This window comes from Enoplosus armatus, chromosome 2 (genome assembly GCF_043641665.1).
Source record: "Enoplosus armatus isolate fEnoArm2 chromosome 2, fEnoArm2.hap1, whole genome shotgun sequence".
NCBI classification, from domain to species: domain Eukaryota; kingdom Metazoa; phylum Chordata; class Actinopteri; order Centrarchiformes; family Enoplosidae; genus Enoplosus; species Enoplosus armatus.
Genome location: NC_092181.1, coordinates 10,885,531 through 10,902,164, shown reverse-complemented (window position 1 = coordinate 10,902,164; position 16,634 = coordinate 10,885,531). Strand labels below are relative to the sequence as shown.

The 16,634-nt window shown below is 39.5% G+C and overlaps 1 protein-coding gene across 1 annotated transcript in view; it reads left to right on the top strand.

Annotated features, from left to right (window-relative positions):
• The window catches only part of LOC139293371 (cytoplasmic phosphatidylinositol transfer protein 1-like), a 72,951-nt gene extending 57,368 nt beyond the window's left edge, over positions 1-15,583 (top strand). The window contains exons 4-9 of the mRNA XM_070915391.1: positions 1,195-1,202; positions 3,497-3,568; positions 8,250-8,345; positions 8,970-9,125; positions 9,541-9,604; positions 11,694-15,583. Coding sequence (XP_070771492.1) covers positions 1,195-1,202; positions 3,497-3,568; positions 8,250-8,345; positions 8,970-9,125; positions 9,541-9,604; positions 11,694-12,052 — 755 coding nt within the window. The 3' untranslated portion in view covers positions 12,053-15,583. The remainder of the gene's footprint in view (positions 1-1,194; positions 1,203-3,496; positions 3,569-8,249; positions 8,346-8,969; positions 9,126-9,540; positions 9,605-11,693) is intronic.
• Positions 15,584-16,634: the final 1,051 nt, after the last annotated feature.

Genomic DNA, 16,634 nt, shown 5'->3' with positions numbered 1-16,634 from the left:
TTGTGTAGAAATGGAGCCTACAACAGGTTAGGCTGCAGTCACATGACGCACAACACTTCTCAACAGGTTTTCAGTGGGCCAAAAGTTGTTTATTTCAGTCAAAACACAATTCACTCAGCACTCACCACTGGGTACAAACACTTTGCTGTATGTTTTTAGGGAGTTGGAGTAGTGTGTGTGTAAAAACATAGTACGAGTTTTCAAGACGCATTGAGAAGAGCCATCTCTAGCACATGGTCGAAGATTGCTAATCTCCACTGCATTTTTTAACACTTTCTTTTGAAAACACGCCTCCAGGAAAGAGCTTTTCCACCAAATTCCCTGTGCAATTTCAGACATGTGTTGTATAATTCAGGAAGCTCTGATGCTCAGCTTCCAGCCACTCCATATGTCATTTCTGAAGAACATGTGAGGGTTTTATCATATGGATCCTGAGCAGGATGCAGTGACGTCAGAGAAAGCCTCATGTAAGCAAAATGTAAATGAAATGTGAAAAATCAGCGACCTCTGAAGACAAAAGAGGAAGGAGGATTTTGCAACATGGATCAATAAAGTATAACCTTACCCTCTTATAGGTTATAGTATTGATAATACTGACATGGGACAGCAGCTGTAGATGAAAAACGCCACACACTGTAGATTCACACTTTAATGCTGACATGCAACATTCAGATGTGACCTGATCACACTGTCAGTCACACCATTGCAGCTTTCTGTTTGTCACTGTCTGCCAGGAAGACATGGCAAGAGAAAGCATGAACATGTTATTGACATATAAACATGTTAAAGCCGACATGTATTTACATGTTTACAGTTTTGCCATGACTTGAGTGCAGCGGTGGTATAAGCTTTGCTTCGTAAATCACAGACGTTACAAGCAACCAGCAGTCAGGAGTGCAACGATTAGAGCTGCAGTGCCTAGAACAGATTTCTGTGATGCTTTAATGATCCTGATCTAAAGGAGAAGTGTTACAAGCAGTGGAGTGTAGATAAAAGGGGGATTTCTTTTTGATGAGAGCAAAGGAGGGTCACAGAGGAGGGGATGATGTGAGGTGTGGCAGATATGTGACTGGCCTCCTCATTTCCTGTCATGCTGTGGCAAATATGAAGAGGTTATATGACTAACTGTATTTCTCTTGTCTTCTGTCTCTGCTCTGACCTGATGTCTGTGTCACCCCACGCCACGCTCTGTAGAATATACAGTAAGTATCCTCTATGCATATTTGGGAATACATGCATCAAAGAGAGGAAGAAGATGAAGATCAGAGGTGTCTCCAAAATAAAGAAAAGGAAGAACCTTGTCCCCTCACTTCTTTTTAACTTTAAATGTACACAAGAACACAGGCGGTGTCCAGAATCACTCCCTTGTTTACTTATTCACCATTTCCTACATACAATAATAAATCCTCAATCTTTTACACTTAACTTAGGTTTCAGATACTTATGAGTCATCAGCATTGCAAATGTTTTGTATTGTACAAGCTATGGATGCTATTTATTCTATACCACTGTGGAAATTTGTGAGGGCACTATATTTACACTAGACCTACACCAGAAATAACTAGAACCAGCTAATTGGGAATGATCTTAGACACAGCCTTTTTAGTATTGGAAATGGTGGCATGGAAAATAATTTAATGAGTGTTTAACTGGAATTAATAGATTTATTTTTGGCAGAGGAACAAGCTGTAGTCGCAACACTGACAATTATCACCCTTTTTAAAGTCATTATGGCGAACATTTATGCATCCAGCAGACACGTTAGCATTCATTTGGAGTCGTTTTTCTGATGACCCGCCAAATATAAGTCACATATTAACATATTCACATATTCACACACTCCTTTTAGCTCTGCTTCTTCAACAACTCCTGAGTTCTGTAGCTGCTAAATGCTCCACTATGTTTAGCTAGTTGCTAACTTTGTCTCTTTGCCATTAGGGTTGGGCAAGTAGTGTGCAGTGGGTTTATCTGAGCTTTTTTGCTAAAAACAGCTGCCTGTTGTCTGACAAAATTAGGTTAATGAGAGCCATGAGAGTGAATCAAAACAGTAAAGCTGTGGTTTGAACACCAAAACAATTAGCTAAAAGACGCTAAAATGCATGGTAGAGTTGAGGGGGAGAGCAAAGCTTGGTGATGATTCTCTGTGGGTTTGTCACTACGAGTGAGTCCTTTCATATTATACATAGCAATTGCTGATATAAAAACATTGATTATTGCAGCTTTAAGAGGCAGCTTTGAGAGGGAGCCTGTTGACTGGATTAAACTGTGACTGAGCTCTGATATTTCCAAAAGATTCACAGCTGTATTTTTCAGCACAGAAATCTCAATAATAGCACAGTACAATATATATATATACATACATCATGTTTGTGTGTTCACGTACATGTGAGAGAGAGTTGTCAATGTTAAATAGTTAATTTAGCATTTGGGGATTAAAAAATTGTCTTTAGTTTGAAGGATCTGACGGCTCATAACATATAAATGATACAAAAATGCAAACATTTACATATTAAAGTATTTGTGGTTCTTTGTAGAAGCTATAATGTCTGTTTACAGAAGTGAATCATACAGTCAGTGGCTGTTTGAAGCCCCAGTATCTTGCTGTTACAGACTTTATTTCCACAAAGGGATTAGCTTTGTTAGTTACAACATCTGCATCTCCCATGTCTGCAGTGATCAAAACAACTCTGTTTTACCCTTCCAACACACAGACACGCACACGCACACACACACCCACACACACACACACACACACACACCAGTGGGCATGTCTTTCCAAATAAGCAGAACCGCCTATGTGACCCGTGATTAACCCTTGAAAACATACAAAAGCTTTGGCAGAATAAGCTGGCACATTTTTAAGACACACATGCACACGATTAGGCTTAGCTATAGGGCGTCTGTTGTGCAGAGTGAGCAATGTCGACAGCATGAGTCACGCCGCTTTAGGGTGCGGGGATAAAAGGGGGGAGACAACAATGACGACAGAATGCTCGATATTGTCACCGTTTATGTGTGGCAACGTTTTTGTGTTCGTGTATGAGTCAGTGTAAATACACTCATGCCAAGATTAGTTTTTAGGCAAAAGTCTCACAAAAGCCATAAGAATCGTCTTGGCCTTTGTCAATTTTGACAAGGAGACAGACATTGAAATACTGCACTATCACAGCCTGAATTTTTGTTTTTGTTTGTTCACTATACAGTGATGAAGAAAATAGAAAGAGAGAGACAGAAAGCAGCAGCTTTGAAAGTCTGTGATAATACAGTAAAAGTACTTTGAAAGTCTACTTTTACACTCTATAGTTAAAAGAAGTTACAGCAAAGTGTATTACTAAGTGGCCTCTTTTTGGCAGCTGTATGTCATAAACACACAGATCCAAACCAAGTAACCCTATCTGCATTATCACCAGATGTAAGGAGTGTTAACTTCAACTTTTACTTTAAATGCTTTAAAAGGCCAAAAACAACAATGATCTTTTCCTTTCTTTATCCACAGTGCTCATTCCTGCCCAAGTTCTCCATCCACATAGAGACAAAATACGAGGACAACAAAGGATGCAATGACAATGTGAGTATACTGTGTGTATGTATACTTTCAATTGGGGTCTGTGGGATTTTGGGTGAGTCTGTTTCTCAATAGTACACTCTGGCAAGGAGTGTAGTATGAGTGCTCTGTACATATGACATGTAATGCATGTCTGCCCGACCAGGAGGAGGAGTGGATTTATCCGAATCGAGGTCTAATGATAGATGTACTATACAGAATATGACGCCATTTTAGCAATGTGTGATTTTGGGCTATGCAAATAAAATTTACTTGACTTGACTTGGCTGTTAGTCACAATAATGTGTCCCATTACTACACTAACCAATACTGGACTTTGTGGGCTGATTTTAAAAATACAATACAATATACAAGCTGACATAATTTTTTAATATAAACACATAACATATGCAATTATTTTTTAAACTTACATTTGTTTTTTACAGAATTGTGACCAAGATATGTGTTGAGCTGGACATCTTATAGTTGAAAAATGGAATTGCTTCATTGTTTTTAAAGTCCCTCCAAACATATCTTTGCCGTTTCTGTACTGCAGTTTCTTCTTACTTATCGGCTGACATATAAACTGACACTGATATTTCCGCAGTAAGTATCAGCTCATAGGCCCAGTAAATGAATCAGGCAGGCTCTCACTCCCATACAAATCTCTAAGCTTTATATAACACTGCTTCCTGTCTTCTGTCCTTCTTATACAGAAATCTGTACGGAAAAAAATAGGCCAATTTAAAACACAAAATATCTCATAGACATATGGTTGAAAACGAGACCTCAGCGAAGGCTACATGAGTAAAACCATCCGGGCAGATTTGGCAACTCGCAGACCCTCCTGTGCAATCACGTCGTCTCATAATGCCAACTATATTATGTGCATTGAGAGTCTGCCAAAAATTGCTCCACTTGTTGGACAGCTAATTTCATTTGGGCTGTTGGCCTACTCACTTTCTTTCTCTCTATATTTTATTCCACTCTTCAGTTTATAGGGGCATTAGTCATCACATGAAATGCTGCCACTGCCTGGACAGTGAGGAAGAAGAATAGTGGGGTAGTGTGCAACAGACAAATTGCCTGAAATATATCATGGTGGGCGGCCAGCAGGTTCATTTTTACTGCGTCTTCATATTTTGCTTCAAATTGTCAGTGATTTGGCGATTGAATAAGGGACGAACGGCTCCCAACTTTGCTGATGTGTCTCAGAGTGTTTTTTACATGTACTCATAAAAAACTGAGGGAGACAGAAATGGACAGACTGCCGGTGTGCATTAAACATGTATTGATGTTTTTGATTGATGCTTGTTAGGTTTGACAAGACAAGGCGACAGACCAAAGACTTTTTTATTAAATCTAACAGAAATCGCCTTCAGCAAATGCACTTGGTTGGTTAAAATGGGTACCCAACAGAGACAAATCACAGTGCTTTTAAATAAATATGTGTTTTTGTGTGTGTGTGTTAAGATGCCAGACAGTTTGAAATGCCTGTGCATATGAACAGAGATATCGTCTACACACTCAAGTCAATGGTTTAATCATACAGCTGCACTACTTTGTGTAACATCTTCAGGGCAAACAAACGAGAAGCCTTGCATGTTTTATGACATTGTATAATCAGTTCATAAGTATGTGAGGTGTATTTGCTATAAAGGATGTTATGAAATAATATGAATGCAGCTGTGTGCGGCTTTGTTTTGAACATTTTATATAACAACATTGTTCCTGAACAAGTGTTTTCCCATGTGTGGATTCTGATGGCATAACATACATCTGTCCACTCGGGGTGTCTTACTGCTGTGTATAAACCGAAAGGAAAGAACAGCTGGAAAAAGAAGGGCTTACTGAGTGGAGAGGATTCAGAGATGGAGGAAGAACAGGAAGGATTGGTGCAAGTGAGGGAGGAAAAATCGTGGATGTGTGGACAGGAAATGAGTGGGTGTGTGAGTGGACATCATGCACCGTTTGAATGCAGTAACAGTACATGCCATGCAGAATTCCACATCCAATGTCAGACACACACATTCATATGTGCTCACTCACACACACACACACACACACACACACACACACACACACACACGCACACGCACACACATTCACACATTAAGCTTTAACATGTGTCCTGAGGCCCATGTTGCTTTTGTAATCTCTCCAAGGACCCCTGAACTACACAGCAGGCAGAATGAGAAAACACGTGTTTCATTCTTTCTCTCGTTTCTTTTGCCATATTCAGCTTTTTCAACCTTTTGTGCACCATTTATCCACTTATTTCCACTGTTGTTATGCTTTTTTTAATTGGTCACATGTGATAACACATGGCCGTTCAGTTTTTGATGAAATCGATGCATTCCATCACTGCAGTCTACATCTTCATATCTTCAGACTCCCAACAAGTCATGCACATTTAAAGCCGTGCCCAGTTTAGACGCAGTTATGAGCTATTATTACAAAAAGTGGTCATTGTCTTGGATTTACAATCTGGCCACTTTAGATCACAAACTCCAAAAGAGCGATTTGTTGAAATTAGACATTTCATTTTGATTAATAAGAAGAGCATCCTCAACGGCATGTACTGCATTCCTCCTGTTGGGCAGAAAATGTATGAAATAACTTTCAAATGAGCAGGTAAGTGTAAACTGATATTTCTGAAAATATTCTCAGCCTCATTTTATTCAGTTAATGATTCTCTCTTGTGCGTGCCATGAATGAGATTGGTCTGTTTTGTGTGTATTTTCCCTTTTGAGGATAATGAAGTGCTGTCCAATCTGATTTTTTTTTATTTAGTCAGTGATTACTATGAGTCTACAGAGGCCTTCGCTGCAGAGCATTTGAGGGCAAATGCCCTGCTTTGCAATAAAATTACCATATGGTCTGTCTGTGTTTAGAGTTTGTAATGTATTCAAAATGAAGCAACAAATGCTGGCATGTACACTAGAATAGTGCCTAGTATTAGCATACACATGGCATTGGAGTGGGAGGCAGCTCAGGGCATATAGACTGCGATTGCCCAGACCGATACTGGAGTAGTGATGCTATGATATTTTTTCATGCTGGGAGAAGTGGGAACAGAGCTACAGTATGTTAGTGTGAAGGTAAATGTATGAGGGTCTTTTTTGGGGTATTGTCATTCTGGCATTTTCAAAATAGCCCTGAATGGCCTTAAAGGGTGCTACATTTACAGGTCAAACCAAGGTGATGTGTTACTGATTAGCACTGGGGGATGCTGTCATCCTTCATGGGGTGCCAATGTGTTTGTGTGTGTGCTCTTTGTCTAACTTGTTTTTATTTTCTTTTTATTACCTTTTTTTCACCCTCTCTCTCCTCCAACTTCTTTTCTTTGTCCTCTGCCTCGGTACAATATGGCATCACATTTACTGTAAATAACCATTGGAAAAGCCAGTTTTACTTTGTTTGAAAATGCTTCAATAAACAGACTACAGAGGACTTTTCTAATTAATTAGTTTGCTCATGTATTTATATTTTGCTAAGTGATGCGTACATGTTCATTGCAGATATGTTCCCTTTTTTCCTTCTCATCCCTGATTACACAAACCCATGTTTCCTCTCTCATTTTACAGTCTTTCTTCCCTGTCATTCCATCCTCCTCTCCCTCCCCCTCGTCTCCTATCCTTGCCAGTCTCTGCATACATGTCCACTGTGTCCCCCTCGGTTCCTCCACTCTATTTCCCTCTCCCTCCCTGTGACTCCATCCCTCTCCTCTTATTACACACTATCTTGCTCCTGTCATAACCTCTACCACCGCATCTCTTTTTCTTTGTTTCCCTCCTCCCTGTCTCCTCTCATACACCTCTGCCTCTGTCCCTCTCTCTTCCCAGTCTCCATTACTGTTGCTTGGCTGCACTCATGCATGCTGACATATCACCCTTATTGTGCCAGCAGTGCTCATCCACACTGTAAATGACAGAATGCACCCTTGCAGGGGAGGAGGAGAAAAGAAGGGAAAGGGAGGGAGGGCAGGGGGGCTATGTAAGCTTGTTTTTTTTGTTGTTGCTCATTTTAATAATCCAGCAGCCTGCCTTTAGTTAAATGAAATATAAATAATCCCTTAAATGAAGCTGGTGGCCTCTAACCTCACTTTAAATGCACACACACAGACTTCCCTTGTGGCAGGTACTGTAGTGAGAGCTCTGTTCAACGATGCTCATGTGAGATTGTGTGTGTGTGTGTGTGTGTGTGTGTGTGTGTGTGTGTGTGTGTGTGTGTGTGTGTGTGTGTGTGTGTGTGTGTGTGTGTGTAAATAGCCTGCATGACTATGGATGGATTAATAAATTGATAAAAGGATATATGCATTATGTATTTATGTAAGTATATACAGTACATTCATACTTGATTCATTGTAGAAGGAGGTTCCATATAATCAACAGCATAAGAACTAATGAAGAATAATAATAACATTAATAAAAGCTAAGAAGGGAAGGTTGCACTCACTTTTTGTACAATCAGCTGACTGTCTGTCTTAAGGTATGACACAGTAATCGCAATGTGTCATTTGGCACAGTAACAAAGACATGGGTAAAGAGCACCACCTAATGGTTATGTAATGGTTATGTCAAGTGTTAGTCACAGCCATCTGATGATGTAACCTGGAAAAGACCCATTTCGGAGGTGCATATTTATTTGTGAGGACTCAGGAGCGATTGGCAGGCGGAGGCAAACCGATCTGTTCTGTTTTCAGATCTTTGACACCGAGCTGAAGGAGCAGGAGAGGGAGGTGTGTTTCATCGACATCGCCTACGATGAGATCCCTGAGCGTTACTATAAAGAGTCTGAGGTGAGCTTGTGTGTGTGTGTGTGTGTGTGTGTGTGTGTGTGTGTAGATGCTCATGGCTATTAGGCGCTAACACCACCGGAGGGGTGTAAGTGTAGTATTGAATCTGGAAATGCACAGATCTTACTCACAGGTTTTCTCTATGTCTAAATTGTTTTATATCCAGTGAAAAAGGTCTTCTATCCCTACGAGGATCTTCACAAGGACGATAATAATGATAATAATAATATATGTTCTTATCTGTTAAATTTGTTATTGAAGCCCAAATACTCGCTCTAATACAAACTTTGGGGACTTCAGTCCCACTTGTCTAGCTGCTGCACTTGCTGCTTTTTATGGCTCTCCCAACTCACACAGCATTCATCGAAGTGTGAGAGCTGGTAATTGTCTTCAGAGCAGTTTGATAACAGATTGCCTCAGCTCTAATGAGCCTGGATAGAGATTCTCCAAGGACCAGAGGGGTTAATGCGAATGGTATTTAATACCGGCATTCAGTCATGCATCTAATTTTAGGCTCTCCCCTACGTCTCTCCACTGGGGTGCAGAAACAACGATGCCTGAAGGTTTGGGTTAATTATTGTAATATTAAACGTGTGTGTGTGTGTGTTACCCTCCCCCCTTCTGCAGGACTTGCGATATTTCAAGTCAGAGAAGACGTCGCGGGGGATTCTTCAGGAGGGTTGGAGGGACACCCAGGATCCCATCATGTGCTCATACAAACTGGTCACCGTCAAGTTTGAGGTGTGGGGTCTGCAGACACGTGTGGAGCAGTTTGTACACAAGGTGAGAGGTCACCCATGGGATGAATGTTCGAATCCTTCACTTTAGTCCTACTTGAACCTTTGCTTTAAATTGCAGTAATAAATCTTTACATGTATCCCTCTACATGTATAAAACACATACAGAATGGCACAAGTTCACCATGTTTGGTTCATCTTTTGGTTGGGAGTTAAATAGATTACTGAAATATCATAATGAGTGTTTATTTCACATTTAATTTCACATCATGTCTCAGTTAATTGTACGTAGTTAGGCGGTATGCAGCTAATTGAAAGTCCTAGAGGGTTAGGTGCTTTAGTCTCCATGACCGTACTTCTACAGCCTCAATCTTCAATATTTTCCTTTTAATCATAATTAAATGATAAAAAGATGTTGCGTGAGTAAGAGTTTCATCAGTGGTCATTTTGTTGTGTTATAGGTGGTTCGGGATGTGCTGCTGCTGGGACATCGACAGGCATTTGCCTGGGTCGATGAGTGGATTGGTAGGTATATCAGCTCTTTTCTACTGTCCTGCTGTCTACACACTCCTGCTAATTCACAGCCATTGGCACATTTCACCCTTTCAGTCATCAACTGTGTACTCACACCAAGTTATAGTGAATGCATTGCTGCATTGCCTACACACGTTTTATATAAATATGGGACATCTTATTTTTATGAATTCAGGGATGAAAGCAATCCCTTTTCATTGTTGTATATTGTGAATGACTGCTTATATGAACCTTTAAGAAATACATAAATAGTCCATAAGACCTTTTAATGTCCCATGTATTTGTATGTACTTAGATTTGAAGTGTTATGTTACTATAACTGATTATTCTTTTAAATGTTGGCACTATCATAGCTACTTTGGTTATATTAATCACTGTTGTGTGATTACTGTTTATTTACCAGCCAGTGTGCATGAAAAATCACTCCACCTGCATCTAACCCTGCCACTGCCAGTCTTGCTCATTCTCCTACAGCATGGACCCTCCTTTTGATATCACCTCTAACCCACTAATGACACTAGACTGTTGTGCCTAGGCACAGTCAGCGTTCAAAATGCGTTTCAAATGAACACCTGCATGATAAAAATAACTCTTAAACCACACTCTTTCATGTTTCATGTTAGAGAAATTCATATATATCAATTTATTTAGAGTCAAGAGTAGACACAGTACTGCTAAAAGTGTTGTAATACACACATTTTTCACTCTATTTGGCACTATTTTTCACATTAAAGCCAAATATAAAGTTGCAAGAAAACCTGTGTGCACGGATATACCCCTTCCCAACAAATTGGCTGCTATTACATGAAGGAATAATGGGAAATTTACAACAGTGAAGAATGATGCACTCACTGAAACATGAAAGCTGCCTCAGTCTGTTTCTCTGAGAGTCTGGTTGCACAAGAGGTGGCTGTGCAACACATTCACTCACTTTCAGCTGTTGAGCTTTTTCCATAGCTGAAGGGCGTTAAGATAACAAGCCCATTATCTTTGCCATGAAATATAATCCTCTCCTCTCCTCTCTATAACCACTGATCTTTATACCACAACTCCCTACTACCTGGATGCGTCAAATGCTCTCTAAATTTGTCACATGTGGAATGATTAAGTGAACCCTTCCAGGTGTTGCTTTCTTGTGCTTCCAATGATCCAACCTCTTCTTTGGGTGTGGATTGTTCATGCTTTTCCTTGATCTTGAAACGTCCTTGATCTCATTCTTCCTTTCCTCCCTTCTTCCTGGTGTGGGTCGGATCTGTCTGGCTGTCTCCTGTAAACTCTCTGGGTCATGGGAAGCTAGCACATTGACCTCTAAAGCTAATCATCCCTTATAAAAAGCTATACTCACCCATGGAATGCATCTTTTGCCACCTAACTCTCCTTCCCCACCTGTCTGTCAACTGGAGTGCCATTATTACCAACATTTCAACCCTCGTTCCACCCCTCCCCCCTTCTTCCAGATATGACTTTGGATGATGTGCGGGATTACGAGAGACAAATGCATGTGCAAACCAACATTAAAGTTTGCCATGAGCAGCAAGAGCATTCCACAACAAACCCATCTTCACTGGATGACATAGAGATCCATGACAAAGCAAGCGTATGTGTCTTTTTCATTGTTTCCTTACTCCATTGCCCCTCCTCTGTCTCATATTTGAACCAGTGGTGACTGTGAATGAAGTTGTCACATATAACTGTCCGCATACATCCACTCATTCTGTCCTACATTGAGTAAAACAATGCATACATGAACAGTTGAATATGTGAAGAATGTAATAATTAAGGTCTGCCAAAATTCCCCAAGGTTTCAAAAAGTATCTATGAAACATAAGGCAACACAAATGAACTCTAGAAACATCTTGGTTATTAAAATAACAATGTGAGCTGACTTAAATATTTGTTTTTTAGTTTTTGAATGTGTTTTTTTCAGTTTTGTACTGACTTTGATGTGTGTTTTTGTGGGTGGTTCTAATGTGGCTCTAATAATGACATGAAGTTTCAGCCTTTTCTTCTCTGAAATTGAAAAAAATCTATTTCCCAATTGTTCCTCTCATTGCTCTCAATTGGTTTCTTTCTAATCCAGACATGACAATGGATGAGGTGAGAGAGTTTGAGCGCACCATCCAGGAGGCCACCAACCAGAAGATTGGGATTTTTCCCCCATCGATCTCCATCAGCGATACGCCCTTGTCCTCCTGTGCCCTCACCGGCCCTGCCAGTGCCCCCTCCACCCCCATGTGCACTGATGCGCCTGATTCCCTATCTGTTCCCAAGGACAGACCCCGCAAAAAGTCTGCTCCGGAAACCCTAACCCTTCCCGACCCTGTCCCCAGTGGTGTCCCCCAGGGCTCTACCCTGAGCCCACAACCTGTTTCAAACCACCTCCAATCATCCACACCGCCCTCCTCCAACTCTGATCTTGCTGAGATGGATGAGCAGTAGAGGGACCTTGGGATTTCTTCCCCCACCCCTTGCTTTACTTATTCCCCCAACCCCATTGTCTCAGTTGCCCAATGAGACTAGCCTAAACTCCAAACACCAGTGCCCAGGCGTACAAGCTCTCTAGCCATATCCAATGATTTGCCATAATCCTGGACACACAACAATCGCTCTAAAAGTCTTCATTAGTGTCACGGATACCATTCAGGCAGCTGTAGGCTCAGCCACCCTGATATGACTGACTTCCTCTTCCTGTGAGTCTAGCCAGCCACATGTCTCATCTAATATAACAACCACCCGTGATGTCTAATCAAAACAAAGAGCATCTGTAATAATCTTTTGTTGAGCAGCGGCTCCTTATGTTATATGAATAAATTATTCTTAGTGTTTCCTTAGTTATGTTTTCTTCAATCAGACGAGCTGATTGCTTTCAAGATGTTGAACTATGAAGTAGTTGCCTTAGCACCACAGAGCCAGTGGTGTTTATTAGTTTTGACAATGTGCGCAAAATGAATAACTGACGGATATTGTCCTTTTTCAGTCTGTAAAACGGCTGTGTGTATTAAATTAGATACTAAATCAATGACACAAAGTAGAGTAGCACAGTAGACCTAATATGTTAGAGTAACACACACCAGAAAGACATCCAAGTACCCTCATAATGCAGAACCGCTTACCAACTGTTTCCTGAGCTGTCCAAACTGGCCTGCGAATCAGATTGCACCCATCCTTTCCATCCCAAACTCCAATTATACAACAGATGCAAGATCAGTACAATCATAGATAGTTTACACCTCAGGTCTCCCCGACTCTACCTGACTCACACTCCAAAGGCAGGGATATTACTGTACCTTCCTCTCCCTGCTTATTGCCAAACAGCCACATTTTATACCTCCACAGATATTACTATACAGCAACTATTGTATGTACTATACCAGTCTACTTAACCTTTGGAATGTTTACACATCTGAAACCTTGGAGCATTTGCATATTAGTGGTAACGTTGTAGGTTAAGCTGTTGTTATATCTGCACTTGCGGTTTTAGCCTGACAGTTTAATGATTCTAAGATTTAATTTGTTGAAGTTTATTACTGCATATCTCTTACTCAAGTTGACTGAGAGCAAAAAACATGAGTAAAATGTTGCCTGAAACTAATGCTGGACATCCTGTGACATAAACGTGATCCGATTTTATCAAATCAGCAAACTTCTTTAATGTCATATGTAGGAACAATGCCATTTTGGGGAATTTTTAAACATTGACTAATCTTTGTGCACAGTGGAGGTAATGAAAACTCAAAGCCTGAAGGGCACGTGCATCAAGCTGACTTGAGTATGTGCTTTGTTAGCTGCATAGCATTTGCAAAAGTGCTGACACTTTTGCTTTGCCAGTGCTGATTAGTAATACTGAGCCAGTGCTTTGGTGGGCGCAGAGAATGATTTTGAAATGGGAACATCCTTTTGTAGGGACCCATTATTTGTGCTGGGCGTGAACTGCTAGTTACCTTCTAAAACCCTAGAGGAGAAACAAATTTGTGAGGACAGCAAGTTATTCTTTGAACCCCCTTTTCCATACAATGATATTCAAAGAGGGGTTTATATGCTGCATGGAATACTCAAAACATATATACATATTATGTGAAGTATATATGTATATACTGTAAATGAATGGATTGGCACAGTATATTTGGTGATGCAACTGTATGGAGGAAAAAAGTGAATGCCAACTTTGGGAGCTCTATACTAATTTTGTATGATAGAAAAAGCAGATTTTGAGTGAAACGTAAGCATGCCCAGAGAATATAGGCCTAAGACTCTTTCAACTCAGTGCCTCTGCATGCAACAATTATATCATCGCCTACATGTGTGTAAAACCAAAATCTCTTATATTTCATCTATAGAAATTCAAAATTTCATTGCATTTCTTTGCCTGTTTCTCAAATGTTGCATTTAACCAAGAATAAAAATGGGCTACAGCCCGTAATACAGTAGCTGAACTACAACATAATCAGATCAAATCAGTCATATCAAACTACATCATCAGATTCTCAAGTAACAGGGCTAACTTGTTATTATATTTTTGAAATGAACATTTTTGTTCCCCTATTCATACCAATTATTTCAAATTTTACAGCGCAAATGCATTTTGCACTTTCCAGTCTTTGACATCTTATTTGACAATGAAGAAATGTGTTACATTACAGTCTTGTTGGGTTTGTTGGACCAAAGTCCTAAAATACAGCATAGTGACTTCAAAGAGAGCAGGTCAAGGAGAGAGTCCTCAGTGGTCTTGCCATAAAATACTGTTAATATTATGTACAGTTTCTCACTTGCTTTTGTTAAAAAAACAAAACAACTGTAGCTATTTATCTGTAATTGTAGCTTTTGTCTTTTCCTTTTGAAGATAATAATGTTATATACCAGTTATTGGCCCTCTGTATTGATCTATTATGTATAGATTATACATACTTACAACTCTGGTATTCACCATCTCTCTTGTCAGGAACACAGAGATCCAGGGATATGTTTGATCTACCATGGGCTATTAAAAGTAATGCAAAATATCCAATTGTGTAACATTAAGCTCTGCTCTGTTTAAAAGAGTAACATATTAGGTATTGTAAATACTGTTATTAATGACTAATATAGTAGGTTTCTTACATTGAATCTGCTCCAAGTTGCATCACTGATGTGACATGAATGTGCTCAAAGATTTCAAATAGACAGAGAAGGATATTCTTTAGCGTTTGTGTGATAAGGATGATAAAGATGTAAGGATCTTCACAGACATCAATTAAAGGTTTGCTGTTATCTAGGAGTAATATGTGTCTGTATCTATGAAGTCATTGTCATCTATTGAGGATACTGAATTCAGTTCATTTTACTCTTCTCAATCGAGTATCAAGATTCCTCATTGTAGTGGCACTTTTGATTATCCAGTTGCTTTTGGTGACCCTGCAGGGCAAAATTATTTGTACAAGTTGTGAAACAAAATTAAGCTTTTATTTTTAGTGGGTGGCTGCTTTGACGTTTACTTGCCATATTAATTGAGAGGTGATTGGCTTTTCTGTTGTTTCTTTTTCATGTAGTAAACCTGCTGTACTTTGATTTTGTGGTTGCTGTATTGTTTGAAGGAAAATCTAAATTAGTCATTATTTCTTTGTATAAAAGGACCAAGCTTTTCACTCCTCCTGATGCAGGTTGCATTCGACCAGGCTGTTGTGCTGTCTCTTGATAACTGGGACCTGACTCACCAACCAGGATCACTGAGTGAGCAGTGGAACTGCACTGAGTGAAACCAGTGTTGGAGATCAGGTGTGGTTCTGGCTTATCTAGCTCTCTGAATTAATCCTGCTTTGTGAAACGGGCCTCAGAAGTGCCATTCGTGTTCGGCTGCTGGAAGTCGCTCTTAGTTCTTCCACTTAACTATTATTGTATTTGTTATATTTTTACTGCCCTTTGAGGTTCATTTGGTTCTTTGTTGTAATTATTGTTTTACTTTTTCTGAAATAGACAAATAAACTTTACTAGCAATTGCAACTGTGTTATTATTCATTCTGTTTACCATGCACGTTTCACATAACCACTTATGTATGTTTTGTTTATGAAAACCATACTGTGCAGCTTGCAAGTTAACAGTATCTTACTACTGCCTGGGCCCTGGTGAAACCTTATCTTTGACCTCTTTACCACCAGTTGATGGCACTCTTCACTCAACATGCATCTGATCCGACCATTTAAAGGAAAAATCCACCCTAAACACCAACACTGTTTAAAAATCACAGCCACTCGAGATCCATTTCTGGACTCATTGTTGTTTTCAGGTCTGTTTTTTATTTTTATTTCTGTGGATAACTGGCTAAACCGAAGTGTAAAGTCATACGTACAGTATGATGTTAGTAAATGTAGGAAATTTACTTAGGTAAAAGCAGTCATTTTACATTATAAAAATATCAAATTCCAAGTAAAAATTTTACTTAAGTAGATGTTCAAATGTACTAGCAGCAACATGTACTATAAGTATCTCAAGTAAAAGTAGTTGTTAGGCGGCAGAATGGGGCCTGTTGGAGTGTAATTACATTATTAGATTTTTTATTATTGATGCATTGCTGTGTAAGCAGACTTTTAATGATGTAGCTGGCTGAGGTGGAGCTAATTTGAATCACTTTATACTGTTGAGTAGTTTGATCTTTAACAAGGCATCATATGCTTCATACGTAAAATCTGAAAAGTAACTACTTAAATGTAGTGCACTAAAAAGTACAATATTTTTCTCTCAAATGTAGTGGAAGTATAATGTAGCATTAAATGGAAATACCCAAGTAAAGTACAGCAAGTAGACCAAGATTTATGTCTTACATGGAACACCTACTGCTCTGTTGTTGTCACAGTGTGCTACTTATTCCTCTCCACCTGTACTTTCTGTAGTTGGTTGATGAAAGACATTCTCGGGAACTTAAGAAATCACAAGCTTTAATTTAAGTAGACAAGACAGGTTGAAAGAAACCAGGTACACTTATAGTCATGGGAAAAAGATTGACTATTGATTTGTAAGAGAAATGATTGATGATTTTTCTGATTAATT